This window comes from Macaca mulatta, chromosome 3 (genome assembly GCF_049350105.2).
Source record: "Macaca mulatta isolate MMU2019108-1 chromosome 3, T2T-MMU8v2.0, whole genome shotgun sequence".
NCBI classification, from domain to species: Eukaryota; Metazoa; Chordata; class Mammalia; order Primates; family Cercopithecidae; genus Macaca; species Macaca mulatta.
The window spans coordinates 160,862,110-160,889,845 of NC_133408.1; the positions used below are offsets into that span (position 1 = coordinate 160,862,110).

At 35.9% G+C, this 27,736-nt stretch overlaps 1 protein-coding gene across 8 annotated transcripts in view; it reads left to right on the forward strand.

Annotated features, from left to right (window-relative positions):
- The window catches only part of CPED1 (cadherin like and PC-esterase domain containing 1), a 311,005-nt gene that overhangs the window by 99,000 nt on the left and 184,269 nt on the right, over positions 1 to 27,736 (forward strand). For all 8 annotated transcript variants that reach the window (XM_077997209.1, XM_015134794.3, XM_015134793.3 and 5 more), the window contains 2 exons: positions 8,864 to 8,996; positions 11,038 to 11,206. In XM_077997209.1, the coding sequence (XP_077853335.1) occupies positions 8,864 to 8,996; positions 11,038 to 11,206 (302 nt within the window). The remainder of the gene's footprint in view (positions 1 to 8,863; positions 8,997 to 11,037; positions 11,207 to 27,736) is intronic.

The window sequence follows — 27,736 nt, forward strand, 5'->3', positions numbered from 1 at the left end:
TTAATTGGATAATTCTTTAGTCATATACAAGATATAAGATAGTCCGATGTACATGGCTAATGATGGGGATAACTAGCTAAGGCTGATAATTGAGACACCATTTCAGAAACTCTTCTCAGGTTCTGCCTGGCTTGTGACTCAGGCCCTTGGGTCCTCATCTATTAGGAGTGAACTCTTGTGTTATATGTCACTCAGCCAAACCTGAACCCCTCAGATTCTAATCATATCACTGAGAAACTTGAGGGAAAGAACCTCAAGGCAAAATGGTTTAGTAATCCTAACAGAACATCTCTTCTGACATATTTCCATGTTCTTAACCTATTTCTGGCATTTGGAGCTCTAACGCTCATTAGATTTCATTGTGGCCATTGGCTCTTGTCTCTCCATGGTCTATATTCTTACCTCCCTTTGGCAGTTAGATATTACAAAAATCTTGATATTTTAAATATGCTCTTGGTTCACATATAATATGTTTACTTTTAAATAACATAGAAATAGAGGTAAATTAACAGGAATATTGTATACATTTCATTATACTAAAAATCCCAGGTAAAAATTGAAGGTTAAATTTGCCTGTGAAGTTGCCATTAAATAAAAAATATATTAACGCATGGTTTCATTTAAATAGGAGCCATGACCCTTAGTGTTTGTGTGTTACATTTAAATTAGAATTGACTTTCTCATATATATATGTATATAAATAAAATATTGTATAAAATTTGAAATCACTGTTATAGCGTTCTAGTAAGTTATTATTCTGACTTAAATTATTTCAATAATATCTGATAGCTACTCCAGAAAATATTCCTGAGAAAAAGGTTTACAATTAATAAAGTGATAAACTACTTTTCACAGTGGGTGGGTTTAGGCTGCCATTCTATTACCAAATTTGTTTCACTCTATGTATTAATATTTTTTGGAGGTTGTGTTTTAAATTGTTATTAATGATGCTCATTAATTTATACTAAATTATCCACCTTTGGTCTTGCTGCAGTAGTCAAGCATTTTTCTTTTTTAAAAAAATGTCAGTTCCCCTGGAAAATTCATGCAGAAAACCATCAAAGGAAAATTAAGCTGCCATAAAGTAATAAAACAGTCTTTCATGCTATTTGGTCATTGCAGCAAAATCATAGGGCAAGAAAATTGAAGTAGTAGTCTAGACACAGCTTTTATAACCGAGAAGAATGAGCAGAACTCAAGGTTCTTATGTGGTCATGGTCAAAACATAGAGTGGTCCATGGGGAAAATTATTTCTGTAGAATTGCATGACTTTGACACTTCCACTGAAAAAGACTAGAAAGCAGAGCATTCATGGCTTGCATTTACTGAGTGCTCCCTAAGCATTTGATTGATTGGTTAGTTGGTGGAAATTTTATACAGTGACTACCCCTTTAGAGCACATTGCTGTGTCATTAATCTGGTGATTTTTATGGGTCAATTTGTGTTTCCACTTCCACTGGGACACGGACTACACTTCATTTCCTATAACAAAGTGAAAGTTACTGGTTTTCTGCCAAGAGTAATGTATAGAAATACCATGCTATTCATATCTGTGGTTTGATGTACACTGATATGATAACATCATATGAAAGATATTCTGAAACCATAGAGAATAAAATATTGTTATCAAAGTCACACAAGTAGTAATACAATAATGTCAGATGTTGATAAATGAATTATGAGTTGCCTAGGTTAAGGCTAGAATTCTGTATTAATAATACCTTTATGTGTTTGGTATATCCATTCTCTCAGAGATACTCCGGCCAATGCTATTCGCGTAAAATGAAAGTAAAAATTTATTAAAGAATCGATGTGTTTAGGCCAGGTGCAGTGGTTCACGGCTATAATTCCAACACTTTGGGAGGCAGGGAGGGCAGATCTCCTGAAGTCAGGAGTTCAAGACCAGCCTGGCCAACATGGTGAAACCCCATCTCTATTAAAAATACAAAAATTAAGCAGGCATGGTGACAGTTGCCTGTAATCCCAGCTACTCGAGAGGCTGAGACCCAAGAATCACTTGAACCCAGAAGACAGAGGTTGTAGTGAGCTGAGATCCTGCCGCTGGCACTCCAGCCTGAGTGACAGAGCGAGACTCTATCTAAAAAAAAAAAAAAAAAAAAAAAAAAAGGCAAAGCATAGAATTGTTCAGAGTACACAGATCCCCAAATTTTACTATTTAAGCTGAAGTGTAGATCTGAAATAGTTTGCGGAGTTTTGTCTAGGTGTCATAAATCTGTTGACTACAAGCTATTTCTGTTTTAATTTGTGTTGGTTGCTTTAAAAGAAGTATGTCTCTGAACAAAATACAGAGGAACAGACTTAAATACTGCAGTAACTGAAAAAAACATACTGAAGTAACTGACTCAGTCCTAGGTTTACTCCATCCATAATAACCTAATACAGAATTCCTTTAAAGAAGTGAACAGAACAAGAAATTAATTGCTTTCCTGAGATACTGCAATGCTAAATTTGAGGAGGATCACTAAAAACACAGTGTGTCTTTACAGGCCATGTATAAGTAAAGATACTGTATTTTATTTTGGTCTTGTTTTTAAGAGAGTAATGTCAAATACCAGATGTTTAAGAAAGCTGTAAGAGGATTTAATGGATTCGCTTTTATCTGATAGTGAGTAGTGGTGGGAACCTCTTAGTGTTAAACTCAAAGGGAATAACATTGTAGCTACTCTTTGAAATTTCCGAAGTTAGAAACAAGATTTCTAGATTTTTAAAAAATCTATATTAAACTACTGTTTAATAGTAGTAACTGTGTAACACTTTTTCAGCATATAAGTCAAATGCTGTGCAAAGCACTTTAAGGGGATTTCATATTTAATGCCAGCATCCACATGAGGTAAGTTATTATTATTACTATTCTTATTATTCTAATTTTCCAGATAAAGAGACTGAATTTAGAAAAGTAAAGAAATTAACTCATAATTATACCTATATAGGCATCTATTAATAGACATGAATTAGTATTTTTAAAAATAAATGTTATTTATAATATTATTTGTAAAATATTTTTGGAAAAATATTATTTAGCAACTATTTAAAATGTGCTGGACAAATTAGAATATGCATCTTTATTGTTTTCTCCCATGTTTTCTTGGGCCCAATTTCAGGCAATTTGGTAAAACAAATGAACCCTAGGTCCCCAAATCCTTCACTTTCTCAGTATCCCTGTAAGGAGCAGCCTTCCTTTTGGCTGTATGCTGGTGACATTCTCTCCTATGCTTTCCCGTGCTCACTGTGGGTTCCAGGGGTCTTTGCCGATATTAGGCCTCTTGGTCTTAAATAGTTAATCTCTGAGCTGTGGGTCCCTTCCTGGGGCATCATTGGTACGATTGTTACAACCTACTCTTGTGTATATGGTATTGTGCCAATCTAACACTACATTGTGGTAGCGAGAGAAAACCAATCCCATGTTATGCACATTTCCTAGGTCTGAACAATAAGTTTGCATTGTACAAATCCAGTGAAGTGGCTCGGCAGTTGGCTTGTTTACTCTTTTCATTTCTGCAAATACATCTGGTTACTTGGGTAAGAAGAAATTAGAGTTCAAGTATTAAATATAGATGTATCTGAGATCCTAAATTAACTGCCAGGATGTTCTTGGTGTGCTTGGCACTAGTCATTCAGTGGAGAAAAAAAATTAGAATCTCTGCCGTCATGGAGCTTATAGTCTAGTGAACTGAGAATACCCTTAGATGCACTCAAAATAACCCTTACCTTCTAACTTCCAATGAGTGATCAAGCTTGTAACCTCGACTCTACCTTGGGATATGTTTTCTCACCATTTTATACACTGCATAAGAGGTGAAAGGGTGGTTAATGCTCCTCAAATACTAGTTAGGGGATAGGAGCTTCTTCAGCTACAGCCTCTTCCCACAAGACTTAGTGTGTCTCACTCAAATGAAACTGGAGCTGGTTGACCCTGTGGACCACTCACAATTACCAGAACATGACAAATTCACAGAGGGACTGCATTTCAGCTCTGGTGCTGAGACCCTGGCCACTTATCTTCTCCATTAGGCCATTTATAGCACATATTTAAATCATAACTTTGTATCTAGGATCACAGAGATTGAAGATTGCAAAGGAACTTAGACACCATCTACTTATTCTTTGAGTCTACTTGCTGCTAGACTTTTTCAGCATCATACAAAGAGAAAACAGATTCAGAGCTGAAGATTTTTGTTCTCTTCTAGCAACTGGCACAACTTAGACTAGGCTTCTCTTGTTTTCAAAGCATGAGCCAAACACTCACTGAATGATTTCAAGGTCCCCCTTTTGCCATTTCTACCCACTGACATTCTAGCCACTGTAACTGTTTTTCACAGTAGTATGTTTAGTCACTCTTTCTTCCCCACTGTAGGCATCATGATGAAGGAAAAAAAAATTAGGTTGAGTATTATGAAATTGCTGATATTTGATCAACATTCAACAATTTTTTTTTTTTACCTAACAAAAGGCAATTTTATGTGGCTCAACCAATGCTATCCCTTGCTGCCATATCTGAATGCTCTTATTTGAAATCAAAGCTAATATTGCTCCTTTTTTCTTTTTACACACACACACACACACACACACACACACACACACACACACACACACACACAGTTGTTTGTTTCTTTAGGACATGTGGCTACTGAGAAGACTAAGGCCAAAACTTGTATTTACCAAGTACTGTGTAGAGTTTGTGCTGAATATTCTCTATTTGCCCCTCAGATTTACTCTACATCCTTCTCCAGGGAGCCGTCCTCCACAGACTGCATCCACAGGGCATCCTTGTCCCCTGGCATCTAGCGAGAGATTGAGGACAGGAGGAAATAATTTGGGAGTATTTGTTGCCTGGCTCCTTCCCCTCTGGACCCTGGCTTGAAAGTGGCTGTGTTCTTCTACCTGTAGCCACAGTCTTTCTTCATGGCCTTTCCTATAACAATGCTTTTGCCTGGTTCTGGAAACTTCTCCTTCCTGGGCTAAGCATGGTAAAAGCTTCCCATTTTGTCGGCCCTGGGGAGCTCCTCTACCCCTTGTTGATTTTCCTGAACTATACCCATGTGTTTGTTAGCAGTCCTTCTTTCATTGTCTCGTGGTTAATAGTCTCTTCAGTTACTCCTTTGACTCTGCTGTCTTCTGGGGCCCTGACTGACAGAGTGATTTCCTGGCTATCACTTCAGTTTGTGCATATATCAGTTTCTATTTACTATATGTGAAAGTTCTGAGGTTATATTTGCAGAGCTTTTATACCTGTAGGCTAAGTTCTAAGACTTATCAATGCCCTCAGGCAGGAGGAATGATTAATACACTCATAAATGGTACTTATTTACACTTCTAATCTCAAAACTAATTGCTAACTATTAAGTAAGGCCTTTATCTTTATTGAAAATTTTGAAATAAGAAAATGCTAGCTAAATCTAGTTTTCTAATATGAAAATGCAAGACAACATTCAAATATCTGTGAAATATAATTATACTTTTATTATTACTTCCCTATTAATTATTAGCTGTAAGGCAAAACATTAAATCAAATGCAATATACATTTGGTAGCTAATCTTTGTCAGTATAAGTGTTTTTTCAGTGTTTAATATTTGACTGTGGTGTATATACTCATATGCCACATAGAAGGGAAAGAAATAATCAAATAAAATGTTTTTAATTCATTGGAATATGATTTTGTTAAGCCATAGATTGACTTAACCCCCCAAAACAAGTTCATTGTTAGAACAAGTATTTCAAATATTTCCTGAGCACTTACTTTAGTGCTTATTTTAGTCACTATAGTGTTCAGTGATGTGGGAAGTTCAGAAGACTCATGGGATTTACGTGCTGGATTTTAGAAGGCTTCCTAACAATGTCACAAGTCTATTAATTGTTGGTTGGCAAGAACCAAAATGAAAGCCCAGGTCTCCTGTTTCTGGTTTAATCATCATTTTCATAATACTTTTTCCCCAACCAGATATTAAAAGGTATTGAAAAGCACGTTTCATGCATCCCTAACAAATTGTTCACTTTTGTTCTGCGTAAACTTTGCTGATTATACAGTTACAGGCTTCATGGCTCTCTAAAATAAGCTAAGAGTAGCCAATAAATAAAAGTACAGCACTATTCACCATATGATATTTCACATTTTAATCTACTTTCCATTCAGTCTGCATATTATGGGGCAGGAAAGCCCTAAAGAGTCATGCTAGGTATTCCATATTAAGTTACTTTAATATTTTTAACAAGTATATGTTAATGAACTAGGCTGTTTGGAAGACTGTGTCATACAGCCTCATCACCCAAATCCTTTCCAAAAGCAGAAGGTCTTTTGAGCATTGTTTGTAGGAGATTTCTAGGCTCTTTGAGTGTGTTGGTTGGGCCATGGAAAAGGGGAATGGAATAATAAATGGAGTAGACTGGACTGTTGAGAGAGCCCTTGAAGGCTATGCCAGATGAAAGATACAAGACATATTGCTCCAGGCATACCTTTATCTGTTAAATGATAGCCTAGGACACCAAAATGTTTACACGATTATTTATGAAATTCCATAAATTGCATTTGCAGCTTTTAAAGATATGAATGAAGTTTATATCTGAGTTGTGGCTATAATCAAGTTAAATGAGAATAATTTTAGAGGGGACAGCTAATTACAGAGTTTTTTTTTTTCTATTAGAATAATAAAAAGTAACATACAAGCCTGGAATAATATAATAGGAAGCCTAGAATGTATTGATATATGTATAAATATAGAAATAAAGGTAAAGTTATTTTGCTCAGTATTCATTTCTATTATCCGATCAGAGTTTCAGAGATTCATGTGGAAATCTGACATAGTCTTGGCAATTCCTGTATTGGACCCCTTCAGTGTCATGTATGGCTCCACTTGAGCTAAACCAGAAAAAAGTGACATAAAATTGTTTATTCTTTTGACATGTTTTTTGACAACTTCCTCAAAACCATTGAGATATTATCTTGGCGAAAAACTTAATATGTCTAGCTTCTTTAATGTCAACTGTGCTTGAGTTTGAAATCAATTCTGTGCTTTTTGGCAGCAAAGTAAAAGGGAAATCAGAGTAAATTATACTTTTTCTCATACTTTACAAAAGAAGCCTCCAAATCAGCTCTTTGGAGACACAAAACTTGTCCTAGTAATATACTCTGAAAACATAACTCTATTTAGTAAAATTTTAATTAAGAACACGTATTTTCTTACTGCAAATTTAAAGGCTTACGTAAACATTTCAACTTTTTAAAAGTTGTGATTCTCAAGAAAAGAAATTAACTTAATGGCTGTTTATTTATCATCTCCAAAACCAAAGCCATTTGAATATTTCCTTTATTATGATGTATTAGAACTTCATTAAAAGGGAAAACTTACAAATAAGTTATCCTTTTTGGAGCAAGATCACACTGTGCTAAATAATGAGATATGGGAATACATTGAACAGCTTGACTTCTGCTGACTTTTACTTAAGAGTGTGAAGTGTTTTAAATTAGACTATGTATTGATGAAATGTGCACAAAGGGGAAACATAATTTAAAGGCTTTGTTCTATTTTGAGAGCTAGATAAATTATATAATTAAAAAATAAAGCACTGTGACCTGGGATTAGGAAAACAACTTCCAGATACTGTTGGAGAGTGTGGAAATTGGAGCAACCATTTTGGGAGGCAATCTGGCCACGTCTAACAAATTTGCAGGGCATTTGCCATTGACCTGGCGATTGCACATACCAATACGAATCTGCCACTAGACAAATTTGTAAAAGTACACCAAAATAGATGTATAACAGTATTCATTGCAGTGCTTTTGAAATAGCAAAAGAAAAACATTACAAAAATAATCTAAATACACAACAATAGAGAATGGCTAAATCAAATGTATATTTATTTAATGAAGCACCCTAAGCTATTAAGAGGTATGTATGAAATAACTCTGAATATGCTGATATGGAAAGGATGCCAGGATGGGTTAGTAGGTATAAATAAGCCAGACATATATTATTATAACACCTCTTTGGGATAATTAAAAAAACAAACAGAAATACGTACATATATAGGTTCATGTAGATACATTGATATTTTGTATTTGATATTTCGTTGATGTATTGTACATCAACTTTTGTATTGAAGAAATATATGCATCTGACCCAATGTACTTATTCAGATTTTAAAAGTTAATATGTAAGCATTGGTTTTTGGTGGGAAGAAGTTCTAGATAGAAGTGGATTGGAGGATGCTTTTTCTGCTCATTTGGTTGCTTTCTGTAATATTTGATTTTTGTAATCATGTATATGCAATACCTTTAGTTTTAAGCATGTCAATATGTGTGTTCTTAAAGCATTATTATTGTTCTTTATTTTTATATACCTTAAAACGCAATAATTAATATTTTATTAGACAATAAAGCCCTGTTGTTGAGATTCCCAAGGTCACGAAGCATAACAAACTTTAGTATATCAGCATCGTATTGTCGGAATCAGCTCAAGTTTTCTATGTAATATTCTCATCACAAACAAAAGTCTGCTCTTACAGCCACTACCCCCTCATTGAGAATGCATCCCTCAACTTTGTAGGATAGATCAGCTTGATGTTGGACAGTTAGAGACATTATATCTACCTCCCCTTCTGAGCAAGAAAATGAAATTAATTATTCCAGTTGTTTTCCTCCTCTGTAGTAAGAGAACATATGGCAAACAAAGGCCTCTCTACATATGCATTCATACTTAGTGGAGCCAAGTTTGATTCAGAATGGGGAGAAAAATGGTTGCATATTTCTCATGTACCCTGCAGTTTAACACAGCATACTCTATTTTCAAAGCAGTTCCAAAAAGAAACAATAAAATGACTGTCTTCTGCTCTCTTGAATCTTTTCAGAATTGCAACTTCCAGTGAGTCCCTCTGTGTGTCTGGATCAGGGAATACAATTAAAGCCGAATACTTCGAGTCACCTTTTAAAAACAGTGAAGCCACGTATGTGGAAACCAGAGGACTGGAGACATGAACAGCTGTAAGCTAATCAGTGTGAATTGTTATAACCAGCATGCATTTTAGGAGACGGCTAACAAGAGAAAAGCACAGAACAGATATGGGGAGTTCACAAGTGTGAATTATTAGTTTCTCTTACATAAATTTTCAGCTCTCCTTTTTAAATAAAGAATGCCATCATTGACTTTCTCCTAGATTAATTCAAACCTGTCCTGCCAGAGAATAAACATTTGGGTAAATTGGACTCTTATCTAGTAAGTTACATTAAAGGAAATTGAATTGAAAACCTTGACAATGCAAAACTATAAAATTTTAGCTTCCATTTTATACTCAAATGACTTTGCCTTAGACTATGAATATGGCTGGATGCATTCTTTCTGCTATTATTTTTTTTAATGGCTCTTAGCATCTAAGAAAGTATCTGCTGTATATCAAGTTATCCAAGTTTCCTCCAGGGAAAAGATTTTATAATGTAGATAAATTATAGTGAAAAATTAAGAGGTTTTAATTATCCAAGACACAAATAAGTTTGCCTTATCTAATTTTATAATTATTAAGTATTATTTAAACAGTTAATAGTATTTATTGAAGAATCGTATGCATCTTGTGCCAACCTAGAATTTTAAAGTTAAAACTAGGTCAGGTGCAGTGGTCCATGCCTGGAATCCCAGTGCTTTGGGAGGTCAAGGCAGGAGAATTACTTAAGCCCAGGAGTTTAAGACCAGCCTGAGCAACATAGCGAGAATCCATCTATACAAAGAATAGAAAAAAAATTAGCCAGGCATGGTGGTGCATGCCTGTAGTCTCAGCTACTCAGGAGACTGAGGCAAGAGGACCAATTGAGCCCTTGAAGTGGAGGCTGCAGTGAGCTGTGATCACACCACTTCACTCCAGCCTGAGTGACAGCAAGACCTTGTCTCCAAAAAAAAAAAAAAAAAAAATATATATATATATATATAAAAATAAATAGCACAGTCCTTTCATTGATCAAACTTAGATATTTAACATTTAGAAATATTATGTAGAAAAGCAAATAATTATGTATTTTAGTATTATTTATGATGAAAGCATATTTGTTTCATTACAAAATATTAAACTGGTGTTACTTTTCCTTTGTAGCCTGAAGTGTTTTCTTTTTTTGTTTGTTTGTTTGTTTGTTTTAACATTCAATCCCTTAAGTTAACTCTTCATTATCTGGGAGTAGGGACATTAGGTAAGATTGAACTAGTGGGCAAAGTATTTTCACATATTCTTGGTGACCTGTTCACTGTGTAAAAACAACACATTTTTCTAGAGAAGAAAAAATGGAGCAAAGGTAGGCAGAGGTAGAAGGTTTTAGAAAGTCTCACTCGAACTGTAATTTATATCACTTTTGTTGCAATGGTACCGTGCATCTGAGGTCATGGGTACTGTGACTAATTTATATATTTATTTTTTAAATTCAACTTTATTCTACATACTATCTTTCCATCTTTTTATTTTATTCATTTATTTATTTATTTATTTACTTACTTACTTATTTACTTATTGTGAGACAAAGTCTTACTCTGTTGCCCAAGCTGAAGTACAGTGATGCGATCTCGGCTCACTGCAACCTCCGCCTCCCAGGTTCAAGTGATTCTCCTGCCTCAGCCTCTCAAGTAGCTGAGACTACAGGCACCTGCCACCATGCCTGGCTAATTTTTGTATTTTTAGTAGCGATGGGGTTTCACTATGTTGGCCAGGCTGGTCTCGAACTCCTGATCCGCCCGTCTTGGCCTTCCAAAGTGCTGGGATTATAGGCATAAACCACTGGGCCCAGCCACCTTTTTTGCTTTTTAAAAATACTTTGATTAAATCTGGCGGATTGGGGAACTCTTATCAGTTTGACTCATTCTAGCTGTACCTCTCCACCACCTGGTGGTGATGCTAATAAGCAATTGAAATTGTTCAAGGAAATCCACACACTGAAGGTGGGCGTCCTACAAAGGCTAGAAGCAGTTGACAAAGCTTGAAGGTAATTTGCAAATTACATACTCAACCCTACATTATGGAGCGCTAACTACGTTGTTTTATTTTTTTAGGAATGAAACGACAGTCCTTGCTCCACATGAAACAATCTTTCGAGCTGAAGATCTATCTGTGATTCTTAAAGCGTATGTGTTGGTGACATCCTTAACCCCTTTGCGTGCATTCATTCATTCAACTGGCACAGTTTGGAATCCGCCAAAGAAAAAACGCTTCACTGGCAAGGTAAGCTCTCAGTTGAAGCTATTATTTCACACAAGTATGCTGAAGTAATGTGAGTTGGGCTGCCATCTTCCCACCTTTATGGTTATCAAATCCCATTGAACAAAGATCACATCTTTTTTATTGCTGCAAGAAAAGATTTTCATTTAATAGGTGCAGGTTTAAAAATGAATTGGAAGCAGCTTAATTCACTAGGGATCACAAAGGCTACATTCTTTTTTCTCAATTCATCGTGATAGTTCAATTCTTTGATCTACTTATTATAGAGCTAGTTCACAGCTATACTCTGTTTTTCTTAATTTTTCACTTATTTGAGAAAAAATATAGTCAAAGCAACAAATGGAAATACAATTTTGCCTTTGTGCTTTTTGCTTCACCCTTAGGAAGCATAATGCTAGTGCATTACACCAGTCAATATGGAATATTTGCTGAGTGAAAAATAAAGCTTTCAAGTGTGCCTAATATAGTAAGCTATGACATAAAGGATAATAGGAAAGATTTCAGGGAAGAACTTAATAATAATCCCAAAAAGTTTAGTAAGTTATAAAAGGTAGCTCAGGTCAACTTGGCGGAAAATGAGATCTAGTGATGACAATACGTTTGATAAATTTTAAAGAAATTTTGATTTTACAGTATTTTATTGTTCTGCATACCAAAAAGAGGAAATGGAAAGAAACTGAAAGAATGCACAGGGTCTCTCACAGTTTCAACAGATTCAAAAATGATTGAACTTGATTTTTTTCAAAATTTACCTTTATAAATTGAATTTTGAATTTTGGAAAATCTTCCAGCTCAAGAAGAAGGCATGAGCAAATTGTTAGAATTTATTTCTGGCATCTTATTTTTTTTTATTTAGTGTGCTTTTGTTTTTCCCTCTTAAACTTTGTTTCCTTTTTCACTGTAAAGCTTAAATATTCTTCTGTAAGTTTAAAAGTTGTGCATTCTTTACATATATAACATACAGTGGTCACTGTTAATTTAAAACACGCACTCGTGTTTATGTTTTCCTATTCATTTCTTAGACTTTTCAATATTTCTATCTGCTTCCTAACCTTGCCTTCTCAAGACTCTTTTGGTCTCTGTACCACTTCCCCAAATCCCATTATCACAATGTAGATTTTTAGTTTTGGTTGAAATAATCACTTGTTCCTTTTTTTGGTCTTTTTTCCCTCAAATACAAAAAAAAAACCTATATCAAGACACTTACCATCCTCACTTCCCCACACTGTTTACAATGTCCTCCTGGACTTGTTTCTTTTACGATTTGAGTGTTTTCAATTTGGGTCTGATGTCTTTAATCTTTAATTCTAAAAATTTGTTTTCATGATTTCTTGAAATATTTTTGCTCACTGTTTTTATTCTTCCTTCTTCTGTTGACCAGATTTGATCCTTCCATTTCTATTTATATTTGGCTTTTCTTATCTGCTTTCTGGAAGCATTTCTGTTTTCTAAGACAGTTCTTTAATCTTATCTTTTGAATCATACAGTCTGTGTCAGTCTGTTTTGCATTGCTATAAAGGAACATCTGAGGCTGGGAAATTTATAAAGAAAAATGTTTATTTAGTTCATGGTTCTGAAGGCTGTACAAGCATGGAACCAGCATCTGCTTGGTTTCTGATGAGGCCTCAAGAAGCTTCCATTTATGGTAGAAGGCAAAGTGGGAGAAATCATGTCACATGGTGAGAGAGGGAGCAATAGAGATGCCAGGCCCTTAAACAAAGTTCTCCTGAGAACTAATAGAGGGAGAAGTCACCACCAGGAAGGCACCAAGCCCTTCATGAGTGATCTGCCCCCACAACCCAAACAGCTCTTAGCAGGCCCCACCTCCAACATTGGGGATCATATTTCAACTTGAGATTTGGAGGGGGCAAATACCCAAATTATATCAAAATCCTTCTTACACTGTAGCTTTACTGCTATCTCATCTGTTGTTTCTTGTATTTCATTTATTTATTTAATGCTGCATGTATAACTTAAATGCTCATTTCCCTTCACTTAAAAACTAGTATATTTTTATTTACTTCTAACATTTTTACCGTATTCCTCTTTGTTGTTTTTAATGATTTCTTTTTCACATTTTATTTTGCTACTATCTTCTATTATTTCTTTCAGTATATTACTCATGCTTATTTTAAATTCCTCATCTATCAGTTTTGGCCGTATAATATATGTTGTTCAGTTTGTTGCCTTTCTTTTGAAGTAGGTGTATTTTTTTGTGCATTCCCTATATTGTCATTTGAGCTTAAGTCCTCTTGCAGACATTATTTATTCCAGCCAGTATAGTGTTTGGGGAAGGTCAGTCCTTTCAGGTGAATCCAAGGAGAAGGGAGAGAATGTGTTCCAAACATGAAGAAATAACTTTTGGTTGCTTCCCTTTGTAGCCAGGTAACTTTCCTGGTCAGAATTTCACCCCCTAGACTCTCTCAGGCATAAAAGCCCTGGGAGGAAGCACACCTTCCTCCATTATACATCATCAAGCCTGGGGGTTGACAGACAGTAGGTGGAGGAGTGAATGCCACATGTGACCAGTAACTCCACACATTTTTTTCATCCTCTCTCCCAAGAAATTCAGCAGTCTGAATCCTGGGCCTGGGCTTAGCATCCTTAACAAGGAAGGAGCAACCAATGATTGTCCTAGGGGATGACAGGGGAGCGTTAGGAGGAAAACGAAAACATTTTCCTTCAGCCTGTTGCCTCAAGTACCCTCCAACAACACCCCTCCCCCAACTCCACTTATCCCTGACCATGGCTACCACTGATCAGACCAGTTCACGATAGCTCTAGAATCCCTTTCAAAGAAGTATTTGTTATTTGTTCTTTATTATCAAATTCTTGCTTGGATCTCATTTCACCTGGGCTAGTGAATCATCTTAACAGGAAACTGAAGCTCTTAGATATTTTAAATAATTTTTAAAGTATTTTTCCTCTTTTTGTTTAAGTGCCGCTCCCCCTACCCTGGTACAAATAACAGGCTAATTTTTATGATAGTATTTATTTATGTATTTCCTGAAAATAAATCATGAAAAAAGAAATCTCCTTGTGATCTGGTTTTCTTTAGATTTTCATGCTTTATTCGCTATTTCCTTTCTTATTCATGTGTTTGTCTTTTCTGTGAGACAGATGGAAGCTGTGGTTGTAGCACAGGAAAGCATGCAGTTCTTGTCATTTTCATCCTCTCCTTGGGATTTATCTTTTCAAGATCTTGCCTGATTATTCTGGACAATACTGTTATCTCCTCTCAGAGGGAGGTAGTACAGCTTCCTGGGTCAATGCAGAGAAAGCAATTGTTTCCTTACTAGTCCAAAGTTACGCTTGATGATACAGATAAGTTTCAGAAAACAAGAGGATATTCATTTACCCTTCAACTGATGTACTTGTTATTTCAGTTAAAACAAATAGATTATAACTCATCTGTTAAATTACTTAACCATCCTCAGAAATACTGCTTTCTCCTCGTATTTTTAGATGTGAAAAAATACATAGAAATTTCACACTGCTAATGTGAAGGACAAAACCAAAACCCACTTTAAAAACTACCCACGCTATACCAGCATGTTATTAAACACTGTTCTCAAATTCCACAAAACATAATTTTGTGTGTGTGTGTGTGTGTGTGTGTGTACTGAGTCCTGAATTCAAAGCCCAAATGACTTAGTTAAATCAGTAGTGATTTATGTACTGTGTGATGAGGCAAGCCCACTAAACTAGTTATCAGTGGCCATTTATAGAACATTCTGGCAGCTAAAGAAGGTATGAAGGCAATAACAGATATAACTATGAGCTCATTTATTTCCAATTAGGTCTTCTGCTGAGATACTTTATCTGTTAAAGCTTTGTAGAGAGTAAAAAAAAAATCAAGAAATGCGAATTTGAGGAATAATGGAAAATAGACGCTTTGTAAACTATTTTTAATACCCTTCTATAGAATAAAGTATTTAAAAATTTAAGCGTTAGATGTTTCCCAAGGATGTTCAAACCTAAAAGCAGAGGAAGATGTGAAAAAGAAAAAAATTGCAAATGTGATATTTGCTTACTATGTCGTTTGATCTGATTTTAAAACAACTCTATTTGTTGCTGTTAAGACAATATCATTTACTTGATGAGTATAATAAATCCAATTTTAAGAAATATTTTATTTAAAAATGTCTTCCCTTAAAAAGCTCTCAACTGAATTATAAAACACTTCAGTTTGTATCTATAAATTCAAGAGTAAACCCCTTTCACAAATATTCTAACTATAACTTTTGGTTAAATGAATCTATGTCTGTCTTAAAAAGCAGGTCATATAGATTAACTGCAAGAAATGTCATAAATTTAAATTTGGTTCTTAGAGCGAAAAGTCACAAGTCATCCCTTCATCCATTGTAAATCACAAAATAAGTTACCCAACAGAGAGGCAACTGTAATATCTGTAACGTTTTATGATGTTTGAAGATTCTTTTTACTTCTGACCATAGTTGACTCACTGTTTTTATGAAAATGTATTGCTGAAGAGATTTGTGACTTCTGGCAGAAAAGGTTGTCAAAAGCCTTATTTTGTCCAGTCAAGACATAAATTAAATTAATTCATTGTTTGATCAGCCATCCCATATTTGAAGACGTTAGATGTGTTGCTATTCCATATTTGACATCAGATATAAAGTTATATGAAGATGATTCCTTGCATATAATCAACTCCCTATAAGTGTCTCTTCGATTGAATTGAATCAAAGGTCATTTAAAAAATTTTAACTGCATGCATGAAGAAATTGCCTGAGTCTACTTTATCCCTAACTGCTGTAAGCCAGCCACTCTACTTTGCAATGATATATACATGATATAGATAAATATTATATAAATGATCATTTGTTTTCCAGTAAATGCAGTGTTCAGATGTCATAATCTGAATTTCTAGATAAGGGCCGCTTTGATAGAAATAGGGAAGTCTGGGATACCATAGCCTTTTTTCAAGTCAGATTTGTGAGTTCTAAATCACCAACTCTCTACCACCACTGCCATGGCCTTCAGGGGACCATTCTTCCATCTCCAGTGCCTGCAGTTCCCTCTCACATCAATGCAATCAACAAATGTGCACAGAGGGCAGAGGAGAACTGTGGCGAAGAAAGGAATGTTGTTATGTACAAGATTCCTTTTTAAAAGATGCATATATCCCTTATTCATTTTGGAAACATGACACAGTTGCAGGGATGAAGTTAGCCTCATTTGTCGTCAATATTTATGCAGTGCCTTTGATAATGTTGGGTGAGATCGCTCATATATTCCCAAGGTAAAAATGAGTAATGTCTTTGGAAGAAGGTATAAAGTGACAGTATGGTTTTTCAACCTTAGGAAGTGTTCTCCTGATCTTCATTTTATGTCTAAAACTGCAGGCTATGAAGCAGACCTTGTAAAAGGCTTTTTGACTGAGCATCTGGCCCTTCGCTAGGCCCAGGAGATTTATGTCAGCTGTAGAAAGAATGTGAATAAAAGTCTTCTCCTGAGAGTTTGTAAAAAGAGTTGATGTATTACTTAACCTACTTTTGCTTGAATTAAATTTTAAAATTGCATCAGGGTGTTCATTTTAAAGTATGATTTTTATATAAATAGAAATTATAAATAACCAGCATGTAATTGAATAAACTTGTGACCAAAGCTGACTTACTTTAAAAACTTTTACAATAACTGCAAAATAATCAGCCACATTGATGTTAGATATTATTTCGAATATACGTTTGCTCTAGTAAAAGAGTGACTGCCTTGTAACTGTACATGATTTTAAAGTACATTAATGTAGAATAACTTAATTATTTTGCACTAATACTCTTTATGCCAACTTTGTGTCTTTTTTTAAAAGCAATTCATTCACTCATTCATTTCATTCCTTCATTCCCAACTTAGTTCTATTAAAAGATTTGTCAAGTCATTTTGTACATTCGTCATTTTGTACATTCATTAATTCTGAAGGCTGAACTTGGATTATTATCCTAAATGTAAAGAAAACTATTCTTTAATGATGATCATCTTCATTTGGCCAAAATGATAACTTAAGCAGATGACTCTAAGCCTCAAAAAGGCAAGCAATGTGTCTGCATCTCCAGAGCCTCACAGAGTGCCTGGCGCATGGCAGATGCTCAAAAATGTTTATCAATGAATCGTTGTCTATCATCCTCATTGTAATTAAAGGTACCTCATTAATAATAGCTTATTAAAAACTGCCATTTGGGGAAAATAAGATTTAAGAGCAGGTTCTACAACAGAAGATAGTCGTATGGATTTACATATTCCATCGTTGTTAATTCAAGCATATTTTCTCTTCTGAACTAGGGTTGTGAATGCATAGATATATGCAAATATAATTAACTAAAATAATGCTTTATATAGGTAGATATATACACACACACACATATGTGTAGATATACCTACTATATATATATATAATGTATTATAATGACAATGTAAAGGTAAAATCTAACACTAATGAATGAATTTGCTAATTGTTATTGCATTTAATACTAGAAAATCAGTAGGCAAGTGTTAATTATATATCCAGAAAAATGGAGGTGAGCTAATACTCAGGGATTTCAGTGTGAAATCAGGTGAGGTAAGTTCATTCCTTCTTCCCTCCTTCAGGATACTTGAAAGATCGAAAAGTTCCTCAATAGTACTTTGGAGGATAGAGTGTGTGTTTCCCTTCTCAGCTCCTCCCCTTCACCTGTCCTGTTGGGAGCCTGCTTCTCCCTGGAGCCATCAAGGGAAGGTATATGCTGGGATGAGGATGGGGCCCGGTTGAGGACTTGAAAAGAGCAAGTGTTGTTTCTCTGAACTGCATCCTGGAAGTGTATGCCCCGTGAACTTCACAGAAGCTCTTAAAAATTAATCTCTGCAGGCTCTTCCTCTTTCTGCCATTGGCCAGCACAGTAATGCCACTTGGATTTCTGTTACGCCTTGCTGATCACAAGTTTATAAAATAAACAGATGTTTAGAGTAAAAACCAAGCCTGGGAAAAGAGGTCTAGTGTAAGCAATCTTTCAAAGCACTTTAAGCATCTATAGAGAGCAGCACCCTCTTAATTTTTTAGTTTCCTATTATTTCTTTAATAGATGAGTCAGCTAAGCCGTAAAGATGTTCAAAGACAGAACAGCTGTATTCCCTTTCTTCACTACCCTCCATGCAGAAAGGATTGTTAAGATGGATCTTTGGGTAATGAACCATGAATTAAGGCAAAACTCCCTGCAATCTTCTAAATGTTTTCATTTCTGTACAGGCACCTAGAGAGTTATTGAATTTAATTTTATAAATCTTTATCCCTAAGACTTTAACAACAAGGCTTAGCTGAGTTTTTCATCACTGTGGTAATGTTAAATATCTTCTGATGACAGGAAAATATATTGGAAGGAAAAAAAAATCACATAAAGTCAGCAAACAAGAGAACAAAAACCAAGAGGAAAAATCTACTTGCCTAAATCTTTTTGAAATCCTTAAAAGAAGAGATTATGCTTATTCTTCATTTATGTAGGAAACAAATCTTTAGTGCTTGGCATAGTACCTAGTATTCAGCAGATTCAGGGAGAGAGAAATGGATTAGAATAGAGACGCCACTCATCAAATAGCTGAAAAGAATAATTAGTAATAAAAATAACTCCTTTACAAAGTGGTATGTGAGTGCAAGGTAATAACAGTGAAAATAATGGCAGTAATTGTCTCCAAAAATTAATTGCTTTAATGCTTAAGTTTATTGCAGAATATGTACTCAGTGGGGAAGTTAAATGATTTTTACACTTTTACTTTGGGTATAGAAAAAAAGTAAGTTTTTACCAGAACATTTTGAAACTTATTAAATGTATATCATTTTTGAGATTTTTATAAACAATATCCTTTATTCCTTGAGATCTGTCTCAAAGGCTGTGACAAATTCTAAATATAAAATATTCTCAAATGTGCCAACTAGGTAAAACTGATTTGTCTGCTGAAGGAAGACAGGCTTTTGCTCCCTTCAGGAGAAAATCTGACTTGCATTTGTCTTACGTGATTTATTCATTGTAAGTTTAAAATGAAATACAGCCTTTTTCCTTCCACATATTAAAATGTGGTTTCAAATTTAGAAGAAACAGCAATCTTTTTTCACCAAGGAAGCCTACATAACTGTGAGATGGAGCAAAACAATTACTGTATTGCCCCCAAGTGGTCTTTTTTGCTATTGTACAAATAGTCTGAGCTGTCCAATGGCAAAAGGAAAAAAGGCAAAAATGCTTAGCAAAGCATGGACCATTTTTCCCCCATTGAATTATACATGTTTATTTTAAAAAGTTATTTTATAACCCATAATTATGGTAAGAAAGCCATGCTTTTAAGTAGATTGTGAATGATAATAATTCTTCAGTATAATTTAAGTTACCTAGGCTGCACAACTATTTGGAATGATTTCAGCATTTGTCAGCCACTGGACATTGTTTTTTCACTTAAGAACATTTTGTAAAATTTAATATGCAATGCTATTAAAGAATGGTATCACTTAGATGACTATACATTAAGAAAATTCATTCTTCCAGCTCAAATTCATATCATAAAATATAATAATTTTTTCTATGGAAAAGTTAAGCCTATTAGTCATAAACTTGTGAGTGTACATTTAAGTGAAGAAATGTACATTTTATAATGTTTTTTTCATATAAGGAAATTCAGTGATATTTTCTAGAGCTCTTTCTCCTCAAGGAATTTACTTGAGAGTGGTATAAATATGCAGAGTACACAAAAATAGGATACTTTTTATGGCATATTGACTTTACTTAGAAGAAATGACTTATAAACATGCTATACTGTCTTATTTGTAGATCAAACAAAATATGTCAGGGACGTTAGATTGATTTCCATAAACCTCTAGTCTAAGCCAGTCACCACAAGTTCAAAAACATCACCCTGTCCCATTGCCCAAAAATTAAGGCCTAAACTTTTTTCCTTAGAAAAACAACAAAAGGGGCTGGGCGCGGTGGCTCAAGCCTGTAATCCCAGCACTTTGGGAGGCCGAGACGGGCGGATCACGAGGTCAGGAGATCGAGACCATCCTGGCTAACACGGTGAAACCCCGTCTCTACTAAAAAATACAAAAAACTAGCCGGGCGAGGTGGCGGGCACCTGTAGTCCCAGCTACTCGGGAGGCTGAGGCAGGAGAATGGCGTGAACTCAGGAGGTGGAGCTTGCAGTGAGCTGCGATCGTGCCACTGCACTCCAGCCTGGGCGACAGAGCGAGACTCCATCTCAAAAAAAAAAAAAAAAAAAAAAAAAAAAAAAAAAAGAAAAACAACAAAAGAAAAAAGATTTTGCAACACATAGTTTTAAACTTACTACATAATCCCAGTTTTAAAATTACTCTACAGTTAGAGCTGGCATTTTATACTCAACGTGTAAGACTGCACTACTGTTTCCATGAATCTTTTGTGTTACTTCTGTCTGATTACAACCTGAACCTCAAATCTGCTGTTAACTGGAATTACTTTCAATTGTATAAATGACCTGGTATTATGATATAGAACTGAACAGCTGTGTTTTATTTCTCTGAGTGCTTCTGAGGCAGCAGAAATGGATTCTCTCCCAGGATTCTTCAGATATATTTTGTATTCTCTACCTTCTGCAACATAAGGACATATTTCATTGCTTTTGTTAGATCTCTATGGAGTGTCTGCCTATAAGGTGGTCATTCTCTCATTGCCTCATTGATTGACACAGAGCATTCCTATACACATCACTGTATCCTCTTTGTCTCAAAACAATTTGTCCTTTCACTCCCTATTTCTAGCCTGTAAAAACTGTTCTTAGAAGCTCGATGAAGCAAGTCTTTAAAATTTAGAGAAAGGGACTTCAAACAGGAGAGGAAATTCCAGGCACCCCTTTATTTACATATATATCCGTATCCATAGGCACTATGTTTCCCCTCTACATCAGCTTCTTCATATGTGGTCTCTAGTTTTCCAGAATCTAACAGTTCCAGGTACCATAGCCTCATCAATCTGTTTAAAAAAACATACTGTTCCAAACTGATGCTTTGGTAGAAATTTCTAGCAGAATAACTTCTGAGTAACTTCTACTAGAAAATTTTTCAGATATATTGAAAAGGTATATGAATTTTTCTATGTGCTTGATTACCCAGATTATCTACATGAAGAATATTTGTTCAAATCACACAGAGAGAAATCATTACTTTAAACTCAGAAGTCACAGAAGAAAAACATTATGCTAAGGAAATATATTTCATTTTCATGCCTTCAAGGAGTTACTGTTAAAGAAATGTGATTTTAAAATATGAATAGGACGATGATGACATCCTTTCAGGCTGAGTAATAAGCAAATATCCAATTGCATTTTTACTTTAAAGGAGAGAGAAATAAATCATCAGCATTAGATCTACAGCACTGGATATGCAGCAAAGAAAAGAAAAATCCCAAGCCATAGTTCTACAGGTCTGGGGATGGGTGTGCAGTAGGAAAGTCCTTGTACAAACTCTGTGACCTTAGACAAATCTGCTAACATCGATGGACCACTTTCCATGTCTGTAAAATAGGAATGGTTTTCCTATGAGTTAAATTAGCCTTTTGATTCCTGCTACAAGTATTTACCAGGTACCTCCTATATGATAGATGTTATGTTAGGCTCCAGTAGCATAGCAGGAAACAAGGCAAAGTCCCTGCCTTTGTAAAGTTTATTCTTATATGGAATGACAGATGAAAAACAGATAATGAATTAATTATACACGTATAAAGAAATTCGGATCGTTACGAGTATTTAATATATCTAAGAATGAAGTGAACAGGATGGATGTTGACTAGGAAATAACTGGACTGCCCACTTTATGAGAGGTAGAAAGATTGCCCTGAATAGGTGAGATCTGAGCTGTAATTCTGTAATGAGACTAAATGCCATTTGAAGAGATGACAGCGAAATATTCCCAGCAGAAGGACAATTCCAAAGTTAGGAGAGTCTTCACATATTCACAGAATGCCACAACCACTGACTGTGTAACATGTTGAACACAGGGTGAGTGGTAGAGAGATTGAGAGAAAGGCAAGAGCCTAATCACACAGGAGTCAGGAAAAGTAAGAAATTGAATTTTTTCCCTGTAGGCAAAGGGATGCTTCTAAGATAGTGAACAGGAGGTTATCATGATCTGATTTACTTTTTAAGCCCATTCTGCTGCTGTGTGGAGAATAGATTGAAGAGAACTGTGAACAGAGGCCGAGAAACCAGTTGCAAGGCCATTCAGGGGTCCAGATGAGGAGCAGGGTGGCTTGACCTAGGTTGGCAAGGTGGTAGTCTAAAAATGGAGAAATGTGGATACGTTTTGAAGGTAGAAACAAGAATTGGTATTGGAGTGTGAGAGGCTAAAGACAGAGGGTTCAAGGATGACTCTTCAGCCATTATTTGAATGGTGGTGCCATTGACTGAGAGATCAGATGGGGGAGCCACCAGTCAGGAGGAGGAATGGGAAAGAAACGTGAAATGAGGAGGTGGAGAGGCACACAGGTTGCTGTTCATACAGCAGTTTACCTATTGAGGCTGGTTCTTACTCACCTACCCCTTCTCAGGCTTTGTCTTGTTTGCTCTGTAACCTGACTGAAGGCCCTACCAGAAAATTTCTCTCCTGGACAATTTGGTGATTCTTTTCCCATTCACTTCCTCTCTCTACCTTTCTTCTCCACAGTCACTGCAACCCCTATTTCCAACAAAAGTATCCTACCACGTCTAAATGAACAGAAGAATAACAGTAGCTATTTGCCCATCCTAGTGTGACAGGGAGGTTCCCACAGCTTCAGGTACCCATTGCTATAAAAACAGTCCTGGCAGAGGTGCCTGTTTCTCAGCCACCATAAAATCAGGGGTTATTTTCAAACAGATGGTGCCTCAAATCACAAGTCTAATCTTTTGAAGGATAGTAGAGTGGTCCGGTGTGATGTATTCAGATAAGAAGGTGAGAAGATGCTTAGGAAAATGCTCACCCTAACAAGGATTCAATCTATTCAATGTTTGGGATGGAAGCCAGAGTGAAGTTAGAGAAGTTTGAAACAAAGAACTCAAATCAGAATTAGAAAGCCTTAAGTTACATTCTAAACACTGAAAATAAAAAAGAAAAAAGCACACGAAGTTCTTAGATCACCTTCTCCATATGAGAGGTTCGTGTGAGAAGGAGATGCAGGTTCCATTTCAAAAAGAGGAGAAATGAAGACAAAATTTAAACAATGATAAAAGGCAAATTGAATCGGTCAGCTTTTGCAGAGCAAATCACCTCCAAACTTAGTGACTTCAAATAAGCATTTATTTCTTTTGGTTCTATAAATTGTCTGGATGGCTTCTGCTCATCTCTGTAGGCAGATGGTGGCTAAGCTTGACTGAGTGGTCTAGCCTGCCTTCACTCATGCTCCTGCATATTGGCTGGGTATCAGCTAGGTCCATTGGGATGACTTGGCCATGTGCCTGTCATCGTCTTGCAGTCCATCTAATGTTCCACCACACAGTGGCAGTTTCAGGATTCTTAAGAATTGCAAGAGAACAAAGCCACTTGAAAAGGCCAAGTCCTTTTCAAGTTTTTGCTTGTATAGTAGTTTGAATGGCCACCCCCAAAAGGATATGTCCATATCCTAACCTCCAGAACCAGTGAATATTACCTTGTTTGGACAAAGGGCCTTGGCAGATGTAATTAAATTAAAGTTATCAACATGAGATCTTCCTAAATTATCCAGATGGGCCCTGTGTATGTCCTTGGAAGAGAAAGTCAGAGATTTGACACAGAAGAGAAGACACACAAAGGAGAAGATACATCTTCACATCTTCACTCATGTAAAGATGAAGACAGAGATTAGAGTTTTGCACCCACAAGCCAAGGAATGCCAACAACCACCAGGAATTGAAAGAGACAACGAATGAATTGTCCCTAACATCTTTAAGGGGAAACGTGGCCATGTGGACATATTGATTTCTGGACTTCTAGCCTCTAAAACTGCAAGAGAATAAATTTCTCTTGTTTTAAGTTGTCAACTTTGCAGCAATTTGTTACAGCAGTCCTAAAAAGCAAAAAGAGTTTACATTACATTTGCTAAATATCTCATTGGCCAAAGAACATCACATGAACAAGCCAAGATTCAAGGGGTGAAAAAATAGACTCCACCACTGGATGTGAGAAGTTGCAAAGTCACACTGCAAAGGGGTGTGCATACTGGGGTGGGAAGAATTTGTGACCACTTTTTTGCAAACTGCCACACTAATGAAAATAAATACTTTCATGTTAGGGCAGATTACCAGCAGGTTTAGCAGGATGTAATTTAAATGTGAGAACAGGGAAATATTTAAACTGGGGGCAAGAGAAAACTAGAGAAGTGGGAAGTGGGGACGAGTATCTTGACTGATGACTTATCGACTAAAAGAGAAGTAAGTTTATAATGGTTATATGTCCTTCATCAAGTAAGATATAGAAACAGTATAATTTCACCCACAATAAATGGGTTGAAAATTCATGCATTTAATCTATATCTTCTTGCATATATAAGTTTGTTCATATGACATGAAGCCAAAACAACTCAAGGAAAAGCAATATTGAATATTTCAGTAATCATTCACAGCTAATTTGACTCATTTGTATTCCAGAACTGTTTGGGAATTCCTACTCTGTGCTGGGCCATGTGAAGAAAGACTCAAAGAGAAATATTGGTTCTTGCTTTCAAGAAACCTTCCAGTAGGGGAGAAATATGTATTTATAAATAACTAATACAGGGCAAAATGCAAGGCATGATTCAGAGTTGCAGAGATAGTGAAGAGTAGGAGAGAATTATTCAGGCTGGAGAAAGGGAATAGGTTTCATAGAATGGATGGTGTTTTAGCTGTGCTTGGAAGAATGAGTAGGGTTTCTTTAAAAATGAAGAGGGATGTTTACATTTGCTTTGCCAAGGCAGCATGAATCATGCAGGTGAAAACATAGGTTATAGTCTTGAAACTATGAACTGCCTTATTTGGCCAGAATTTGAATGTCCGTAAGAGAAGGGAGAATCCTAGGGTGGCCTGAGGTGAGAGGGATGGGGAAGGAAGGAAGAGAAAAAGACACAGGATTTGTGGTAGGTTAGACCAGATGAAGATATACTACAGATGAAACCTGAAGAGCTTGAATTTCATGGAATGTAAAATGTAAAGTGACACTACTGTCATTTTACGCTTCTGAATGTATTCTCAGATATGGTCTTATTTGAAACTTTTTTTTTTTTCTTTGAGACAGAGCCTCTTTCTTCACCCAGGCTGGAGTGCAGTTGCAAATCTTGGCTAACTGCAACTTCTACCTTCTGTGTTCAAGTGATTCTCCTGCCTCAGCCTCCCAAGTAGCTGGGACTATAGACATGCACCACCATGCCTGGCAATTTTTTTTGTATTTTTTGTAGAGATGGGCTTTCACCATGTTAGCCAGGATGGTCTTGACCGCCAGACCTTGTGATCCACCTGCCTCAGCTTCCCAAAGTGCTGGGATTATAGGCGTGAGCCACCACGCCTGGCCTTATTTGAAACTTTTAAGAAACCCAGGAGATAGGTTGATATGTTTATATACACTCTATGGATGAGGAAATAAAGATTCATGATTTAATGAAGAGGACAGAACTAATAAATGTGGTTAGGATTGGGACTCAGATCTCCAGTAACTAAAATCTCGCTTAGTTACCACGGACAGCTTGTAGTACTGCTCTGCATTCCCCCCATAAAGCTTGTTGGCTGCTGAACTCAAGAGCTCAATGCCTGAGGCAAGGATGTTACCTTCAAGTTTGTCCTTTACACCCTTGAGTTCTATGCCTACCTTCATGAGCTGATGAACTGTAAGTGCAAAAAGAAACAGGTTTTCTTCTGTAAAAGCAAAGCTGAATATTTATAACATTCTTAATATAGGACAATCAACTTAAAACATTTCAGATGAATTAAATGTGGGTATAACAACTTTCAAAATTTAGGGGGAAGCCGTAAAACCTAGAATGATTCTGCCCTGGGATTTCTTTGCAAGTGTCTTTGTGTTCTTGGTCTAACTGCAGTTAAGTCAATGCCTATGGGTGAGGTTTCTGTGAGTTAGATGACTTGCAATTCCAATTAGTTCACCCATAGTCAAAGGCCTTGACCATATGTCAAAAGATTGACAAAGGAATACAGGTTTAATTTTTTTTTAAAAAAAAGTTTAAGAATTGGGTATATCACTTTTTGAGTTCTCATATAAAAATAATGTACTTTGTAGTAAAAAGGATAAAGGTACTTCTACTGTTTACAGCTTGTTTTACTATTGTGTGCACAAACGTGCGTGCGTGCATAATCATCTATTGATTAATTGCTATGTCCTTCAAGTACAAATGAATTAGCACCTTATGGTTTTATATGCTGACTTGGAATGTTCAAGATATGTTCAGCTACAACTGATTCATATCCTTCTGTAAATGTTGGGGACTTCTGTTCTTTATGAGCAGGGAACTGACATGATTGGAACTGGCCTTCATAAGGATGATGACTGGCAACAGTGGAAAAAAAATATTGAGGGCAGGGAAGTCAGTAGTCAGTACTCAGGGCACACGGAGAGGACATGGATTTGGGCTATCTAGCATTATATTTGACTAGATGCTAAATCATGAACTTTTAAATTATGCATAATTAAGTACCCACTGAAAATACAGCATGTAAAGGAATGAATATTGTTTGGTGTGAGAGAGGTGTAAGGTAACTGACAGGAGAAAGGTGTGAGAAAACAGCAGAGTTGTCATAAATATCCTATAGATTCAACAGACTTTAACACCACGGCCACTTAAAAGTTAGGGCAAATTGCTCTATCATGTTCTTTATTGTACAACCAGAACCCATTATTTTTTTATAATGAATACGTTTCCTTTTCTTTTGTGATTGACCAGGAGACTTAATAAGACCTAAAAGCGATACCCTGCATAAAATATCCAGTATATAAATTGAAAACATTTTCCCTTTTTACTTTCTTAATCGTTTGAGAGTATTTAGAGATGTGAGATAGGTATCTTTCTGCCAAATGAGTCCTTATTTGCAAATTTTTGTACTGCCTGTAACAAATACTACTCGGTACAAATATTACTGGATTTCAATGTCATCTTCTAGTCAAGATAATTAATAAAAGATGGATTGTTTTCAAACGAGCTGTCAGAACTTATTTTATTGGAAGTTCAAAGAAGGCTTGGTTTTGACTTTAATGGGAATAGTTGTGACCTGCTCGAACAATGGCATTCATATAAAGAAAATGAGCAGGCGTATACGTAGAGAGTTCAATGATAAAATCTTTACAACTTTAGCTTTTGCTCTTTGCTATTAAATCTCTCTGCTCCTTTATATCCCACTGAGAGATTCCAGAAGGGATAATAAAGAAAACCTGCCAGTTTTCTAAGAAGGTTGAATATAATGCAATCAAGGGTCTATCATTCAAAGCAAATAATTAAATTTTTATTCTATTCACAGCCTTTTGTATTTCTGTACTCTGCTTCTGAACAATTCCCTTATATGCTTGTGGGAGAGTTTAAAGTTTTCAGCTGTGAA